The sequence below is a fragment of the Trichinella spiralis genome (genome assembly GCF_000181795.1).
Source record: "Trichinella spiralis strain ISS 195 chromosome Unknown Scfld4, whole genome shotgun sequence".
In the NCBI taxonomy this organism is placed as follows: Eukaryota; Metazoa; Nematoda; class Enoplea; order Trichinellida; family Trichinellidae; genus Trichinella; species Trichinella spiralis.
This window is the reverse complement of record NW_003526943.1, coordinates 10556569-10573952: the sequence shown is the minus strand read 5'-3', so window position 1 is coordinate 10573952 and position 17384 is coordinate 10556569. Positions and strand designations below refer to the sequence as shown.

The 17384-nt window shown below is 27.5% G+C and overlaps 3 protein-coding genes across 3 annotated transcripts; 1 reads left to right on the top strand and 2 right to left on the bottom strand.

The window, feature by feature from the left end:
• Positions 1-2709: 2709 nt before the first annotated feature.
• Positions 2710-4842, bottom strand: Tsp_06343 (hypothetical protein). The gene is made up of 2 exons (XM_003378356.1): positions 4668-4842; positions 2710-3503 (listed from the first exon to the last, which is right to left on the bottom strand). The coding sequence occupies exons 1-2, from the start codon at positions 4840-4842 to the stop codon at positions 2710-2712; spliced, it is 969 nt and encodes a 322-aa protein (XP_003378404.1).
• A 3656-nt stretch (positions 4843-8498) lies between these two features.
• On the top strand, positions 8499-9694 carry Tsp_06344 (conserved hypothetical protein). The gene is made up of 3 exons (XM_003378355.1): positions 8499-8523; positions 9191-9363; positions 9416-9694. Exons 1-3 carry the CDS (start codon positions 8499-8501, stop codon positions 9692-9694), a joined length of 477 nt encoding a protein of 158 aa, XP_003378403.1.
• A 245-nt stretch (positions 9695-9939) lies between these two features.
• On the bottom strand, positions 9940-15831 carry Tsp_06345 (conserved hypothetical protein). The gene is made up of 10 exons (XM_003378354.1): positions 15800-15831; positions 15689-15734; positions 14496-14643; positions 13574-14109; positions 13414-13549; positions 11654-11954; positions 11295-11434; positions 10979-11206; positions 10736-10912; positions 9940-10022 (listed from the first exon to the last, which is right to left on the bottom strand). The coding sequence occupies exons 1-10, from the start codon at positions 15829-15831 to the stop codon at positions 9940-9942; spliced, it is 1827 nt and encodes a 608-aa protein (XP_003378402.1).
• Positions 15832-17384: the final 1553 nt, after the last annotated feature.

The window sequence follows — 17384 nt, the reverse complement described above, 5'->3', positions numbered from 1 at the left end:
GAAATAAATTAGTTGGTAGCCAAGTTATTTTTAATTTAATTTAATTTAATTTAATTCTCCTTTTCTACCAGGATTATTATGCTATAAAAAATCTGACCTTATCTACCTTGAATAAAGCTGATTGATAGCATCATTTGCCATTTTGTTGAAAACAAACCTCACTAATTGCTAAAGTGTTCTGTTAGAGAGGTAATTTTAAAAATCAATATTTTGCTTTTTTTAAAATGCTGTTTTCATGAAGCTTTCATAAAGGCTTTCATAAGTATATTTCAATTACCTCAGAAAATATTCAACCTTAAGGTTTACTTGTCATACTGTATACGTATGAAGTAATCAACAACAACAACAACAGCAACCAGCATAACAAAAATATATGCAGACAATTTTAAAAATTAAATGTTCTCAAATTGCATTTATTCTGCTTAGATAAAGATTTACATTCATTGTGTAACAGATGGATAAAAAATGAAACATAAGTTGATGACAATCAATTATTCAACAAAGTTATGCATGGTGGTTGATTTAGACACTTGAAGCTGAAACCAACTGAATAAACCGTAAATAAAAATATTAATCAATTTGCAAATTTCTGTATTTACAAAATACTAAAAGCGTGGCAAAACAATGATTTATATTATAAAATACATTTCTAAAAGGTAAAACATCCCCTTCTCTATTACCAATATGATATCAAAGAAGCAAATGATTACACTTGTATTTGCATTTTTTAATTTAGTGATTAACAAAAGAGCGCATTATTTAATATTTTTTGGAAAATTTTCCATAAAAGCCAATCAATATTAGTGTTCACATTTTATAATCAAGTAAAGAAAAATTTAATGGTGGTGTGGTCATTATTTAAGATCAGTATGAAAAAAATGAAGATGTTCAATTTAAACTTGTCGCTCCATTATCCTTTAATTTACCACGCAAAGTACAAATTCATAAACAAATATGAATTTATTTTAATGCAAAGCAAATTTAATGGAAAAATTCATATTCGGAAGCATGATTTTTGTCTAATTTTATATATTTTATCAAGTGTTATATATTAATACATGCAAAGTGGGAAGAATTGAGAAAAAGCTTGTCATTTGAATCGAAGCTAAAATTATACGAAAAATTTTTAATTAATAAAGTTAGTTATCATTTTGTTAGTTGTATAAAGTATTCTTAATTCGAAAAAAAAGCTACTTAAGTAGTGCTTGTGAAAAAAGTGCTTAAAACTTCGATGAATTAATTAAATAGTACTGAAATCTTTTAATGATAAATTTTATTTCAACGTTATCAAATGCATGTTCACATTTTCAGATTTGAATATATACACTGCATTTTATGAATATTAAAACCAGTATGAGATGTGCAAAGAATTTATTTAATGGACATGTCCAAACCTCAAATTCATCCACTGATCAAAAATCAAGAGCAAATGTTGCCATCACATCAGTATATCACGGAATGCAATGTATTGAAAAATTAGTTGGAAGTACAAAGACAGTGATCTCACCTTTAAATTGAATTATCTTTTCCTTTTTATGCAGTGATGATTTCAAATGTATTTTTTTTCTATAATCAGAAAGTCTTTTAATGAGCAAAATAATTTTTTACTTAATATTACTTGAATAAGCAATAAGTTCCTCATGCGTGTAGATCATTGTCGATTATTTGATTAGGCTTCAAAGAATTGCAAAACTAAATTTAGAAGTAAAAATTGACTCATTTCAAAAACTTCACTCAAGTGGCTACATTGATTTCAACAACGACCACTGCATGGAAAATGCTTGGTTGAAAGAGGTAGAGGTAGAGGAAGAGACAGAGAAAGAGAGACGAGCAGACTAATAATTTTCAATTGACATTCAGCATATTTTCGATGAAAACATACTTAATAATAAATACATTTTTTTGTTAAATTTTATAAAATATTCCGCCTGTTTATTTCATTTTTTTCTGTTACATACAAAGTAGGATTTTAGCAACCTGAAAATAGAAAAAAAAATGCACAAAAGTCTTGTAACCTATCTTGCTTATTATGCTTATCATTGCATGCTTATTAGCATGTTTTTATAGAAACATTTGCACGCTAACTGCTATTATAATGACAATGGAACACAAAAAGCAATCATTCATAATAAGCAAGTTGTAATTAGTGACATATATTTTGCTTATGAAATTTATCAAATGTTTTTCCATTTATCATGGCATATTGAAATGATGAATTCACTTCAATAATAGCATAATGCAATTTTTGTTTTGCATGTTGTCAAAATTGGATTTGACTGAACGAAAACAAATAAATAAGAATTGTGTTGCAGTATTAAAAAAATATATATGCATATCTATTTATTTATATTTAAATTTTATTGAAAATTTTACTGTTAGAAAATTAAAAGTTGCAACTATGAAAAGGTTTCAATTTAAAACTGAATGCAACTGCATAATTTAATACTATTTTTTGTAATTCGGGCTATGTTTTAAGGATGTTTCTTTGTTACAGCTTTTTTGCCACACGATGCGTTCACCCTAACAGAATGTCTGTCAATGAGAATATTAAAACAGAATTTTTAATGCAATGCAGTTAAATTATGGCAACAACATTATTATTTTGTGAGCAAACATCAAAAATGACAAAAAAGTATTCATATGGATATGCATAATACTGTTGCAGTGGTAGCAATGGAACGCAAGTTGTTCAGTAAATGCAGAAGAAGTTCAAGAACATTTAGCAACAGTGGAAATTTGCTGCTGACGTTGTTCACGATGAAAATATTTGTAAAACAATGCTTTTACTTTTTCAAACCAACATTTTCCCAGATTTGTTTGGGTGAAGAAAAATAGCAACGCTGAAAAGGGGAAAAATGTTGCTTTCACTTCCCAAAAAATGTTGCGCAGTTGTCTGCAATTGCGCAAGTAGTAATGGAAAATGGCGACAAGGTTCGGAATTGTTTGGAGAAAAATGGTAAATATTAGAGGTATCATAATACGCTTTGCTATTGTCGAAGCTCTTCTTAATTTTGCAAGTGAAACTAGAACCGAGCTTTTGTGCTCTTTCAACAAAATAAGGACAATTGTACTGTATAAGGCAACAGTGGTCATGTCAAAGATCACGAAAGTTATCTGAAGCGTTACGTAAAATTTTTCAGTTATAGTTTTGAATAGGATGCAATTTTTTGAAATGCTGCTATCTCCAGATATCCAAAACGAAGAAATCCATGGCCAGGATGCAACGATTGCTGTAACGCATACGATGATAAAGGCGTATATGTTCGATAACCGATTGGTCGGCATATTTGGTCTTTTCAGATAAATTACCACTCTGAGCTGATCAACGCACAGAAATAGCATGAACAGTGTGATGAGCAACTGACCGCTTATGTAAAACGTGACCCATAAATTCTTGCGTAGACATTCCATTGTTGATGGAAATTCATTGCTTTTGGATTCTGTGATTTTTAAATTGTGAAGTATCATACTAAGACTAAGAAGAAGAATTCCAAATGAATATCCTAAAATCATCATGTCATTTATAATATTATCAAATATAAGCTGCATTCATTGTGTTGAAATTAAAATTTCAACAGTTACACGTAAAATCATCATAAATTGCACAAATGAAATCTTATTTTAAACTGAAATTGCAACTGTAACTTTAATATGATAATTCATATTATTTATGATATGATTATAACTCTAATAAAAGTGATAATGAAAAACTTGAAAAACTTGCATGTAATTTAAACATACAACTTCCTTACAGATAACAAGTATTTTCAAGAAAATGCAATCCTTGTTAATTTAAATAAAAAAGGACATAATTTAAATTATTGTTTTATTTCATCATATATCATAAATAAATTACAATTTTATTTTCAAGTAAATGGATGAAATTATTTTGAAATATAAACAGATTCATAAATTTATATTTTGACTTTGCACAATGAATTGCAATTTACATATTGTATTAAAATGCACCTTTTATTAAATTCAATGCATAAAATATAAAAATAATAAGAGAATTTGATAAAAATGTGAATAATGACAATGATAAATGAAGCAGCAATAAATAAAGATTAAACTGAGCATTTGAATAACAGTTTTTTACCAAAAATCATCATCATCAAATCGTTGCAATTAATATGCAGTATTAAAGGTTGAATTTCTGTTTAACTGACGCTGTAGAGATGTAATTATTGGTAGATTTCTTTGTTATGACGTCTTATATGACATCACAACGAAGTATTCCGTAAATTAGCAATATAATTAATATTCACTTCTACTTTTATAAATCTTAAAGTTTATTTCAGATATTAATCTTTAAAATTTTCCTCATAAAATAGCGTATTGTATGATCCAAATCACCATCAAAGTCATCGTTATTTATTCTTTAGAGTTTTATTTAAAATTTTATTTTGCTAATCAAGAGATGAAGACAGATTAGATTCAGTTTAAATATAAAGCAAACTGTAAATAGTCATTCTTTAGTTTAATCTTTTCCAGTTCTATTTAATTAAAATAAAAAAAAATTTCAGTGATGCTTTAGGTGAAGTTTATTTCTACATACTTGCTAACATTATGAAGTATAATTTTAATTGCTTTCATAGCACATCGCATTAATTTAATCAACAAGTAAATAATTAGTTAATATAAAATTATGATAAAATGAACAATACCTGTTATGTGCTTTTGATAATTTTTAGTGCGGTGCTTTTCAAAAATTCTCACTAAAATAAAAGCTGAATGGGCAATGATTGATGTAAAGCTAGCAAATGTGAAGGCGGATAATTGTATTTCACTTATAACACCATTAATGGCAGGAAACTCTTCTGTATTGTTGTCTTCGGTCATTTGCTGAATTGTCAAATTCTTAATGCTCTCATTTTCTAAAATGTGCAACACATCTCGCAGTAGTTTATTTCACATATTTTAAGTTTAATTTAAAAATGAATTTTGATGCCAATAAATTACCAAGGTAATTACTATCAAATAAATATTTTAAATTTCAGTTATTTCAAATTTTCATAATATTAATTTTTTAATCATTAAGTTTTCGAGTACTTTAAGCTGAATTTATTGCAAAATTACTTTCAAAAGTGTTAAATTTTGAACTTGTACAATAAAATGAACTATTGCTTTTTATATTATTAAATTAACAAAATTTGAAGCGTTGCAAAATGCAAGTGCATATTTCTTATATTACAAATAAAATAAAATAAAATAAAATAAGAAAACTGCATAAATGGCAGAAATTACATTTTTCAGACAGCATTTTTAAGCACAGCATTAGCATGCAATATTTTCTCAGTTTCATTACAATTTGAGTTTTATATATTGTTATATATTACCGTTAAGCATATCTGCAATGCCAGCCAACATTGTAGAATTTAGCAAAGAAGCTAAGAAACTTTCTTTCTAAATGCAATGCATAAACTGAATATTCAGTTTAGAATCGTTTACTGGCAATATGCTAACTGCACAAGGATCATATTACTTAAATAAGATAAATGACTTTGAATGTGTATTGCTTGCTGAAAGTGAACAATAATTGCAATGTAGCAACGAATCAGTTTACTCCATTATTTCTAAGATAAATTTTATCTAATCCATGCAAATCATTGCATGAAGAATTAATGATGCACCCATTGAGAATATTGGTTTTCAAATTTATGATGTCGAATGGAATTTCAATCATCAGTGATTTAGTTAATATACTTCAAGGAAAAAATCATCATGTTTTATTAAAATTTATTTTCTATCATCACAAAAAACCAACCAAATGATGCATCTGTCTGATTACCATTATTTTAATAAATAAAAATGTTAATCAATATGATGGATAGCCTTTTTGTTAAAAAAAATAAGGAAAAAAAATCAAGCTCCACTTCATTTTTTAAACAAATATAAATGATTTTTTTATTAATTTTTCATATCTTAATAAGTTATCTTTAAAGTGCTATTTTTTATATATTTAATTATGTTTATATATTCCTAACAATGAAAATTTATGGAAAATATTTTTACAAAAATGTCATTGTTAGTTTATTTTTAATTAAAATTTAGATTGAGAATCGAAAAGCGCAGACTTCCATTTACAGATCAAAACTTAAAGCCTTGAAGCTATTTGTACAAGAAATAAATTATTAAGTTACAAGACGAGAGATAGAATAAAAAGATGGGAAGAATGAAAGGAAACAAAAAATTCAATCTTATCCCAATGCAGCATTTCGTCTGCAATTTGTAAATTATTTTTCAAGCATCACAAATAGGTAAACTTAATGCCATCAAGTTTAATTAATTTAAATTAATTTCAAAGTTCTTAATGCTAATTACTATAAATGAAGTCAAGTCAACTTTGCTTTGCTGATCAGTGACTGACAATCTCATGTTACGCTTATATTTTCTGGTTCAGCTTTCAGTAAATGTTCATTGTATTATTATCACGTGTATATAAATTTAAACTAAGCTACACTTAGACGCAAAATTAGCTGTAGCAAGAAGCAAACAGTTGCCGGTGCAAATTCTGCTACATAATTTTTGTAATCTTTCTAAAAACATCTCACTAACATTTTCTGAAAGCTTTAAATGCTATGCAATTACAATCCAGCTTATTTTGTTGTCTCAAAGCTAAATTTCATTGATTATCGTCGTAACAATTCTATTTGTCGAATTTTGGGTTCTTTTTAATAGTCAGTTTTCTGATATTCAAAGCTTTACTATTTATGTTCGCTATATATTAGAAGTAGCATTAAGTAAAATTAAAGGCTGACTAGCATTTAAAAATTATAAGCTTATAAACAAATTTTCTTGCGGTTACATTTTTGGGTATAATTAATTATATTCATGCAACTGCTGATCAGATCTAACAAATTGGCTTTACTTTAAGCTAAACTGAATCGGTTTATTGCGTGTGTACTATTTAGCATTTTAAAGACCCTGTTCAAAAGTTTGTTTTCTATTAATTTATTTGCTAATTTGATGAATTTATGCATAATTTTCAGTAGCAAAAATTCATTGCGGTATAATGTCCCTTGCTTTTGAAGGAAAGGAATATAAAGTGAAACATACCGGCAAACAAAAGAAATATTGGAGATGTTGTAAAGTATATTTTCAGTATGCAACATTTGTCCATTGTTTATAAGGATTAGTTTAAATTGGGATAATATAAAACAGGCTACAGGGTGCAATGTTTACAAATTTAGAAGTTACGGATGCTATTAGTAAGAAATATCACGTGGAAAGGTGCCCGGTAGATTCACCATTTTGCTCAGCTTCATTAAAATAATTAATTATAATTAATTTAATCAAATAAATACCTTTATTGTAAATACCTTTATATAGTAATATTTTTAATATAAATATGAAGACATTAAATATCAGAAAACTGACCATTAAAAAGGAACCAAAATTTGACAAATAGAACGCATTGCAATGACAACCTGTAAAATTTGGGTTTGCAGCAACAAATAAAATTCATCGAAACGACAACTAATGAAATTTAGTCGACTTGAAAACCAATAAAATTTAAAACCAATCAAATTTCGTTGCGGCATGCCTTTGATATGACAAATGCATTTACCCCGCCAATAGGTCGCCAACCATTCCTAAAATAGCAGATCACATAAAATTTTATAATGCAGACATATTAATAGACAGAGTTATTTGTCATGATAAAAAACAAAATAAACCATGTAAGATTCATACATTTTAGGAAATGTTTATTTCATTTTTTAAAAAATAATTACAGTCCTATATCTATAATTTAAATAGAAATTTTTTATTATTTGGTTAACATTATTCAGAATTGTCTTGCTGTAAAATTCTGCGTTGATTTTGAAATCATTAATAATTGTTAACTGGAATAAAATGATCATTATCTAGAAATCTATTTACACGATTGGGGTTAAACAAATTGAGTAGTAGCTCTGTTTAACAATTACTAATATTGCAAAAGATTAAAAAATACCCATAGCTTTATCATTTTTAATTCTTGAAAAATTACCTCGAGCATGTTCGAAAACTAAATTACGGTTATATCTCATTATTATGCTTCATTTAAATTTACCGTAAAATATACTTCTTTATGCATAAACATATTGTGCGTATAAGGATGCAAGATTCAAGTTTATTTTTCTTATTTTTTAATTTATTTATAAATTAAATTTAAATTATATCATTTAAAGTTATTTTCATCAGCATTAGTTGTTTTCTTTTACTTCCTTTTCTGTTTAAAGTTAATGCTGTTGTTTTATCTTATGTATACAATGTTCCTCCTTTTACAAGCCAAATGCACAAGCACATGGACCTGGATATAGATGCAAATAGAAGTCTGCCAATGAAGTTGCTGTTACAACAAGTCCTGGCTTGGGCAGAGCAACTGCATAGCATTAACCAATAGTTTTGGTGGTCGGTTACTTTATACAGCTAGTCAATAACCGTGAAAGCAACAACATTTATATTTGTAATACTATGCTCGTGAGAAGGTTAATAAGTCTTTACAATTAAGAATGCTATGTGAAGTCAATGAGAAAAGTATGGTCCAAAGTCAACCATTATAAGCTACAATAATTCACTAGTGCCTTGTATATATTCAAAGGGTTTAACAGAGGCGAGTTTATATATGAAGTGCATAATTCAACAGAGATAAGACTTAACGAATTCTGAGCAAAAGTAAAATAAGATCACTCTGAGCAAGAGATCTAATACAGCTGGGGCTAAACTTTAAGCCCACATGTAGGTGACAATAGGTATTTTTAAAATTTGCATTTCCAAGGTAAAACGTAAAACATCAGTTAACTTTTAACATATATATTCAATTTGTGCACTTTCCTTAACATAAAATTGTTTGTGAAACAGCTTAAATTCGATTTTGATAAATTGATTCCACTACTTTATTTAGTTTTGCTTTCTGAAAAACAGCCGCATTGAAAGCTAAATTTCAGTTCAATCAACCGTTTTTAAACTGATAGCTATTATCAGTTAATGTCAAAATTTATAAAAATTTTCCAAAGTTGTTTGGAATTTCAAGATTATGTGAAAATTTCCTTCAGCAAAAACTGTCACAATTTATGAAATAATGCGGTGTCGTCTTGCAGTTATCAAAGGATGACAGCTTTACAATTGAATATTGTAATTTATGATGAAAACAGCAGTTGTTTATCTCATCATTAGTTTGACAACAGCATCTCAGCTATTTAAGACTGGGAGTACAAGCAAGCTTTCATTTTCCGATTTCAAAGCAACTCTGCTATACACGAATTTGATTTGAATTCTTCAATGGCGAATGCTTCTAATGATCATCATAACAGTTTAAGAAAAACCTGTACATTCAAAGCAACTTATACTGCAGACAGATATTCAATTTCCTCAAAAGTATGAGTAAAACTTTTCCCAAATTATCCAATTGAAATAAAATTTAATATAGGACAAATCAAGCCGTCAGAGCAGTATCACCACAAACACAGCTACAGACGTGACAATAAAGATGAAAAATCAAGATGAGCAAGCCCTCATTAAAGTACAGACAAGAACTACGAGCAAAAAATGGGTGGCAGAACAAAGAATTCCTATACCATCAGTTTCTGATAAAGCAGTTGCCAAAAAATGCCTTGATAAAGAACTGCCAGTGACTTTCTCTCCAAAATATAATACGCACAACTTGATGTATGAAAAGTTTGCCAAACGTTACCCGTCAAAAGATTAAACTTGAAAGTCATTGAAACACTTACACAGCAATATACACATCGTCAAGCATCTTTTAAAAGAATTTGCAAATCAAATTTTTGTCATATAAAACACGTTTTCGAGTGTATCAGTATTTACTGCATATATTTGCATCAATTCAAATTTATGCTGTATTTTTCATTTGAACATCATTTATTTCTATATCCATATTCCTATATATTTATCTGTTTCACCTGTACCCACTGGCAGTAAAAATAAAATATATTATACTTTACGTTTTTTTTGAATTAGCAATGATAAATTTTCAGTATGCTCAACCATCTCTTCATTTATCATTAAATGTTTTTCTATTATTAAGTTTTCTTTAAATAAAATCAAGGTAAATGCTAATTTCTGCAGATAATAATCATATAAGCTTATTAAATAAAAATTATCCTTTAACAGATAGCTTAATAATCTAATAAAAAGACGTCCAATAATTTAGAGTACAACTCAATAGGGAGCGACATTCATTTATTGAGTTCAGTAACATGATGTTCAAAATATAAATATTCACTTTAAAAGACAGATCTTTTTCACTAATTAATGCATCTTTAGATATATCTTTGTGTTAATAGAGCATATAGTTTTAAAATGGCTAAATAAACTCGCTTCAATTTTGCTCAGAATTCAGAGGCAGTAAGCAATATTGTTAACCTATAGTTCTGACAAATTGTCACGATAAGTTCCTAGATAGATGATCATTTGAAGTTAGCTAATAATTTACAACTAACAATTTAGAAAATAATATCAACATAATTATACAGTAATATTTGTATAAAATTGTTTCTTATGCCTTTTTCATCATTAAATTTATTGTTAAACGTATGTATGCTAATTTACAATTGAAAATTGTATTACACAGCGCTCTTACAATTATGTTTTTCTTAATATTAAAAATATTTCAACTGCTCAACATATATTAAGTTATATGTTGGTATGAATTTAGCTAATGATAAATTTGTTATGTTAAACAGTAATAATAAAAATTTAGTTTTGATATAAAGTGCTCAGCGCTTACCTAGACTTTCCCAACAATGAAAATATTTGCAGCCTTTGTTTTTCCCACACATAAAATCTGCCACGCATTTCTGAAGAGATGGTTTTGCTAGAGTGCATTTCTTTTTTAAACAAATGCACTTGATAGAACAATCACCGTGATCTTTACAAGGATCACCTGGTTCTCCGCCTCCTGGCTCTAAAAATTTAAAAGGTATGCTATTCTAAACAAATAATTTAAACGGAAACTGTTATATCTGTAAACCTCCTTCCTTCCAGCAAGTTCCAGCCTTGCAGACATCCTTTTTATCACAATCGCTATCACTTGAACATGTAATTTCAATTGAATACCCTTTTACACATGTATTCGCTGTAACTTTTGAGCACATCTGCGTGGCGCTGCAGTCATCTTGTGTATTGCAATGACCATCAGGCTGCTGGGTATTCTGATTCTGATCTGGTTGCTGCTGATCAGGGGTTTGAGAGCTTGCTCCTGAATTATGCATATACATACATACATACATATATACATATGTATATAATGAATTATCTTTTCAAAACAAAAGTCAACACTTAAATACCCGGAGGACCCCAGCAGAAGCGTGCTTTGCAAATACCACTTGGACATTCTTCATTGCTATTACATTTCTGAGTAGTAGGTTCCATGGACTGACATTGACCAGATACACAAAATAGCGATTTGTTTCCGCAGTCTGCTTGACTTGTGCAAGCTAATTTTAAAAAAGCATACCAACAATGAAAAAAAATTAAGAAATTTTCAGTTGCAAATTAAAACATGAAACTTAATTTACATAGAAATAATTATAACTAATAGCATTATCATTTTATGTAAGTTTACATAATAAATTTCATTAAATTTTGCTTAAATAATTAAAATATAAATTATTATTTAAAAAATTCTTGCATTTTGAGTACAAACATTGCTTTACATTGGCCGTCTGTTGCAGCATTGTTTTGCCCATTAGATCCACTTCCAGGTTGGCTGTAATCAGGATACATTTGAGGATTGTAATACTGAAAACCAGATTGATCTCCTATATTTCCATACGTATAAGAAGGTAACTGTTGCACAATAAATGGAGACTGCTGATAAAAGCCACTAGGATACGGATTACCGTATCCATAACTACCGTATCCATAACTGTCATATCCATGACCACCATATCCATATCCTAACCCTCCATAACCACCATAAGTGTATCCATCATAACCCCATTGCGCTAAATAATTTAGTACAGATTAAAAGTCTTTGAAAATTTCTACTAAACAACAATTTGTCAGTTGTTTAATTTAAAAACAATATAGTGTTATAAAAAAGGTGAATATGTAAGTAACGTTTTACATTTTTAACATTTTAAAGTAATGTACATATGAAAAAGATCAGATGAATGAGGCAAAAGAAAGCATTTAATAATTGCAAAAAGTTAATAATATTATAAATAATAATACTCCATACATTTCCTATAAGATCCTATCTTCCTATAAGTAAGAGATAGATTTAAGTTCCACTGTGATGAAATAACTATCTAGTTAATAAAACACCGTAAATGAGAGTTACAAAAAAATATGACTTTGGCATGCATCATTATTTGTTAAAAATCATGGATAACCATTTATTAAAACTGATCTTAAATAATAACATAAAGTTGTTTAAATGCTTAAATTTTATAATATAATAGTTAGTACCTGTAGAACTTTGAAATTTAACGCTCAGAATAAATAGAAATATGAACACTTTCATGATATCATAACAGAACGTATGTGCGTATCATTTACGAAATTGTAAATTACTTTCGTAATACAAAATTGTATTTTATCAGCTATTCTGAATTATTTAAATAAATCACTGCAAACAGCCACATTCTAAAAAGCAAATATGAATTAGTGTATTGCATATAGAATGCATATTCTTTTCATTCATAATTTTAGGTGCTGTTGACAATATGATCATTATGCTTGCTTCGTTGAAAATGAAAAGATATAAAAGACGGTATAAAAGACAATAATAAATAGTAAATTAATATAAAAGACAGTAATTAAATAAATTTACTTATAAAGTACTCAATGAATGGAGCATTTAATAAGAAAAATCCTAACCATGTCGAAGCAAGTAAAGCGTAAAAATTTATTTATTCAAGAAAAGCGTCTTAATATTTTTATTTTTTTAAAATCAAAGCTGCATCAATTATTCGTGCAATAATATTTTATTTACGTCAGCATTATCTGTTGAAATGCAGCTAATAAGTAAAAATGACAATATGCAAATATGACAAATACAAAATGCAGTAATGAAATAACAAATGAATTGAATATTTCTTGTCATATTTAAGATTTAAGTATATAATAAAGAACAATTTTTTATTTTTAAAAATATAAATTTTTCACTACAAAAAAATATGACGAACATTCCAATGCAATCTACAGTGGTGCATATTGGTAATATTAAAAGTATATCATTTCAATAATTGAAACATCCCGTATTATGTGTAATATAGATAAAATTATTTTAAAAAGTGATTATTTTAAACAATTCTGATCATCATGTATTTGATGGGAAGTTGTTAGCAGTCTTATTGCCTAATGAATTCAGTCTCACTCGTTGGTTTATTGTTTGCGTCGAAGCGGGCTGAATCTTCTTCGAGCAAATAAATTGGCGCATTTGATAAGTAAATTGATTACCCAGTCGAGTTTCAGTAAAAATAAAAAATACAGCAGCAAATGGAAAGCAAATTGATTCGGATATCCAAGAAAAATCTCTCAACTTCAAGCCTTGCTTGGTAAAATAATAAACAATTGTAAAAGTTACAGGGATGCTCTGCAAAACGAATGTCATTAAAACCATAACTGACACCCGTTTAGTGACTGCCACGGCACGTTTGTAGCGCACAGTTGAAGCAACTAGAGTATTTTTATGATGCTTCCACAGAAGTAGATATATGCAAAGAAATATGAAAATAGTTAAATAGCCCATAAGAGCGCAAAAGAAATGAAGAACAACATTGTAGGCAAAAGTGACGACTGAAGAAAAATTGCAGCCGGGTCTTGAAAGCAGCTTATTGGAATTCAGAAATGCACTTGTCCACAGCCATACGGCAGATAATGCGGAAATAACTGCTGAAAAAATTAGCTGATGCATTACTGTTCGTTTTCTTTCTGATTTCAGTTTTGTCAGGGAGATCATTGTCAGCAGCTGATCGGTTGATAAAAAAAGCATGCAAAAGTTGAGAAACAGCACGCTTGGCATGTACAAACTCATCCACGGGCTGCTTAGCAAACATTCAAGCGCTGTTTGTCGATTTTCATAATAGTAATAAATGCGATTTACATATCGTAGCAGTAAACTTAACGAAAAAGTCCCAAGTCCAACAGAGTACCCTAAAATGAATCAATTTAATAATATATATATATATATACTTTTGTTAATGAATGTAATATAAGTGATCGTACATTATTAAAGCAAGCATTACATTGCGCTTCCCTTCAGATAATTTTCATAATCTCATTGTAATTGCAGTTTGATCATTTTGACAGAATTTAATGCAAATGAAATAAATTTCAAAAATCAGAATAAGCAAATATACTTTCATTTATGGATGAAAATATCAAAATGCTTCATTTTTATTTAATCGTTTCATTGAAAATAAAAATATTTCATATTACAAAGAGCATATCACCTGTAATGTAAATTTGATATTTCTTTATTTCTTTCCATTCCAAAAGCCTTATTGTAATAAAGATGCAATGCAGAATAAGGGAAATACCATTCAAAAAAACAAAAAACCAGTGGTATAATAATTTGTATCTGTCGTCTGGAATGAAATCTAAAGTGTTGTTAGCATGACTTTCATCGTGATTTAGTATAAACGAACTGGACATGGAATATTGCTTCTTTGGTACATAGACGGTATTCTGAAAGTTGGAAAATAAACTGTTTCATAATAATCATTAAATCAAAATTATAATAAACCAATATAAATATTGTTAAATAACCAATAAAAATAATGTCATAATTTTGTGTTTTACGAACAAATTGCACTAATCTGAATACAGGAATAATTGAGAAGCTGCTGTGTATAAAAATAAATTGATGATAACCAGTAACAAAATTCTTCATTATATGTCAAAAGAAAAGAAATTATTTTTACAGAAAATAAGCAAATCAATTATAATTTATTTGACATAATCTTATGATATAAAAAATACTGAAATTAGTTGAAACAGAAAACTAATTACAAGGAAAAGAAAAGTATTTCTAGAGGAAATTATTTATTTTTATTTATCTTCGACAACAGTCAATTTTTTTTAATCTTGCTAATGTAATGTTCTCTTTACCAAATTTAGATGAAGCACAACAACTGTCTTCTCAAAAGTGTTGATAAATTTAGATCAAAATGTCATCAAAAATTAAAATTTATAATATTTTAAAAAATGTTTCATTATAATTAGTGTTGCAAACGATAAATCAAACAGTTACTTTTTTTCATTTTTCTATTTAAATAAGCTGATTTTCATTTTATGTATTTATTTATATTCAGCTGTGAGCATTTTTTAAATGTTTCATTAAGTTTCTGCTAAAGTGACATTTTTTTATTACGATGGCATCATAAATATTACCCCAATTTTAAATGAAACATAAAATAAGGCACAAAACAGATATTATTACAATCAAAAATACCATTTCAAAATCAACTTTTGAATCTTAAAGCTGACTTTTGAATATTCTGTAATTTAAATAATCTTCAATTGCCTGTCACAGCATGCAATATGCTTATAATTAATACTGCAGTTAGCTAAATTAAATCAAATATTAATTACATAAATTTCTCTAAAAAACAGTTATGCAAATTACAAACGCTATTTAATGAATATTCTGAGATTTGTAAATAATACATCAGAATTATGAAAAATATTTAAAATTTTCTGAATATAATTGTTTTTCTTTTTAATAACTTACCTGATGGATACAAATTACAATTTCAGTTAGAATGCTAATGATTAATCTGAAAAATATCGAATTTCATAATATTTGTATCAAAAATAATATTTTACATTTATTTATGCACACGTACATATACGTACACACACCCGCCAGCACATGTGTGTACGTGTAAGAGTTTAATTATTTACTTAAGGGCTTGACAAATTTGCAAACAATTACTTACTTTTTGCAGTTATGTTAAAACAAACCAATTATGTATTATCTTCACCATAAGCATGCATTATATCTGTGTCGAAGAAATGAAGAAAATATGGAGTCATTACGCTTAGCAATAACAAAGGTATATAATTTGACAACTATATGCCACACAATAACACTTAACAATACATTTTAATTAATGCATACAGTAAAACTTAGCATCATTAATTTTACTTCTTTCTATCGAATATTATACACTTAAGTAGTTATTGCTGTCATAAGCATTATTGAACAATATAATTGTACCCAACCTGCGCAATAAATCTCACTGAAGTTTAATTTATTCTAAGATATACAACTTTCACTAATCAAACTGAATATTAATAATAGGCGGAAACAATTTTCAATAATATTTTAAGAAATGTTTATTATATATATATATATATATATATATATAATAAAATATATATAATATATATAATAAAATTTATTCATTTAATTAAAAATCCTTTTTTTGATGACTCTATTTACTATACATAAAAGCAAATCTAACGAAGCATTTGTTTATGAAAAATAAAAAATTATGTCAGTAAAATGAAAATTGCGATTTTAAATTTGAAAATTTCAAAATACAGTAACTTTGTTGTGAAATGATGACTAGATGATAAGCAATAAGTTTATGATCATATTGCCTGATCAGATTTACCTAAAGAAAAATTTTTATACAGCTTGGTGTTTATATATTTGTGTCTGGTAAATATCAAAAAATTTGATGAGAGATTCCAAGCCTTATACGTCTATTCTACTATATTTTTATATTAATAACTGAAATTTTTTAACATATATTATGCTAAAAAAATAATTATGAAACTCTAGTTGAAAAATCATGCCGTAGTAATTTTGCATATTTTCTGCTGTTATAAAACACTTTGTAAATAATTACTAGTTTGTTTATTGCTTTACAATGTTAAATGATGCTTGGATTTTTAAATAAGTTATTTTCTTTTAATTTAGATAGATTTTATCAATTCTTATAATGTCAGGCAAATTTCCATTCGCTAAGCCTTTGAATTTAAAATCTGATTTTGCAGCAAATGAATAAATGCAAAAAATGAAATGTAATCAAATTTTAAAAAAATATGAAAGCAAAAACTTGTAATGGGTATGCTTTTATGTATTATTTGTTTGACTTAAAAAAGAATTTCAAATATATTTTGATAAAATATTTTTTTTAATATGCTTCTGGTGACAGAAGATCATTATAATGGTAGATGCTTCATAAGTAAATCCAGTATCACAAAGTTAGCATATTTGTAGTTTTTCTAAATAATTTTATGAAATTGAATTTTATAAAATAGATTCACAGAAATTGCAGTTATGTGATGAAGCAAAAAAGATGGTGTAAAATGATTTAGCCTAATAAACAATTCTTACCACTGCTTTTTCTGCTGAATTTGCCAAGAAATTGCACTTTAGTGATATTTCAAAATGAAAGCTTAATTAAAATCAAATT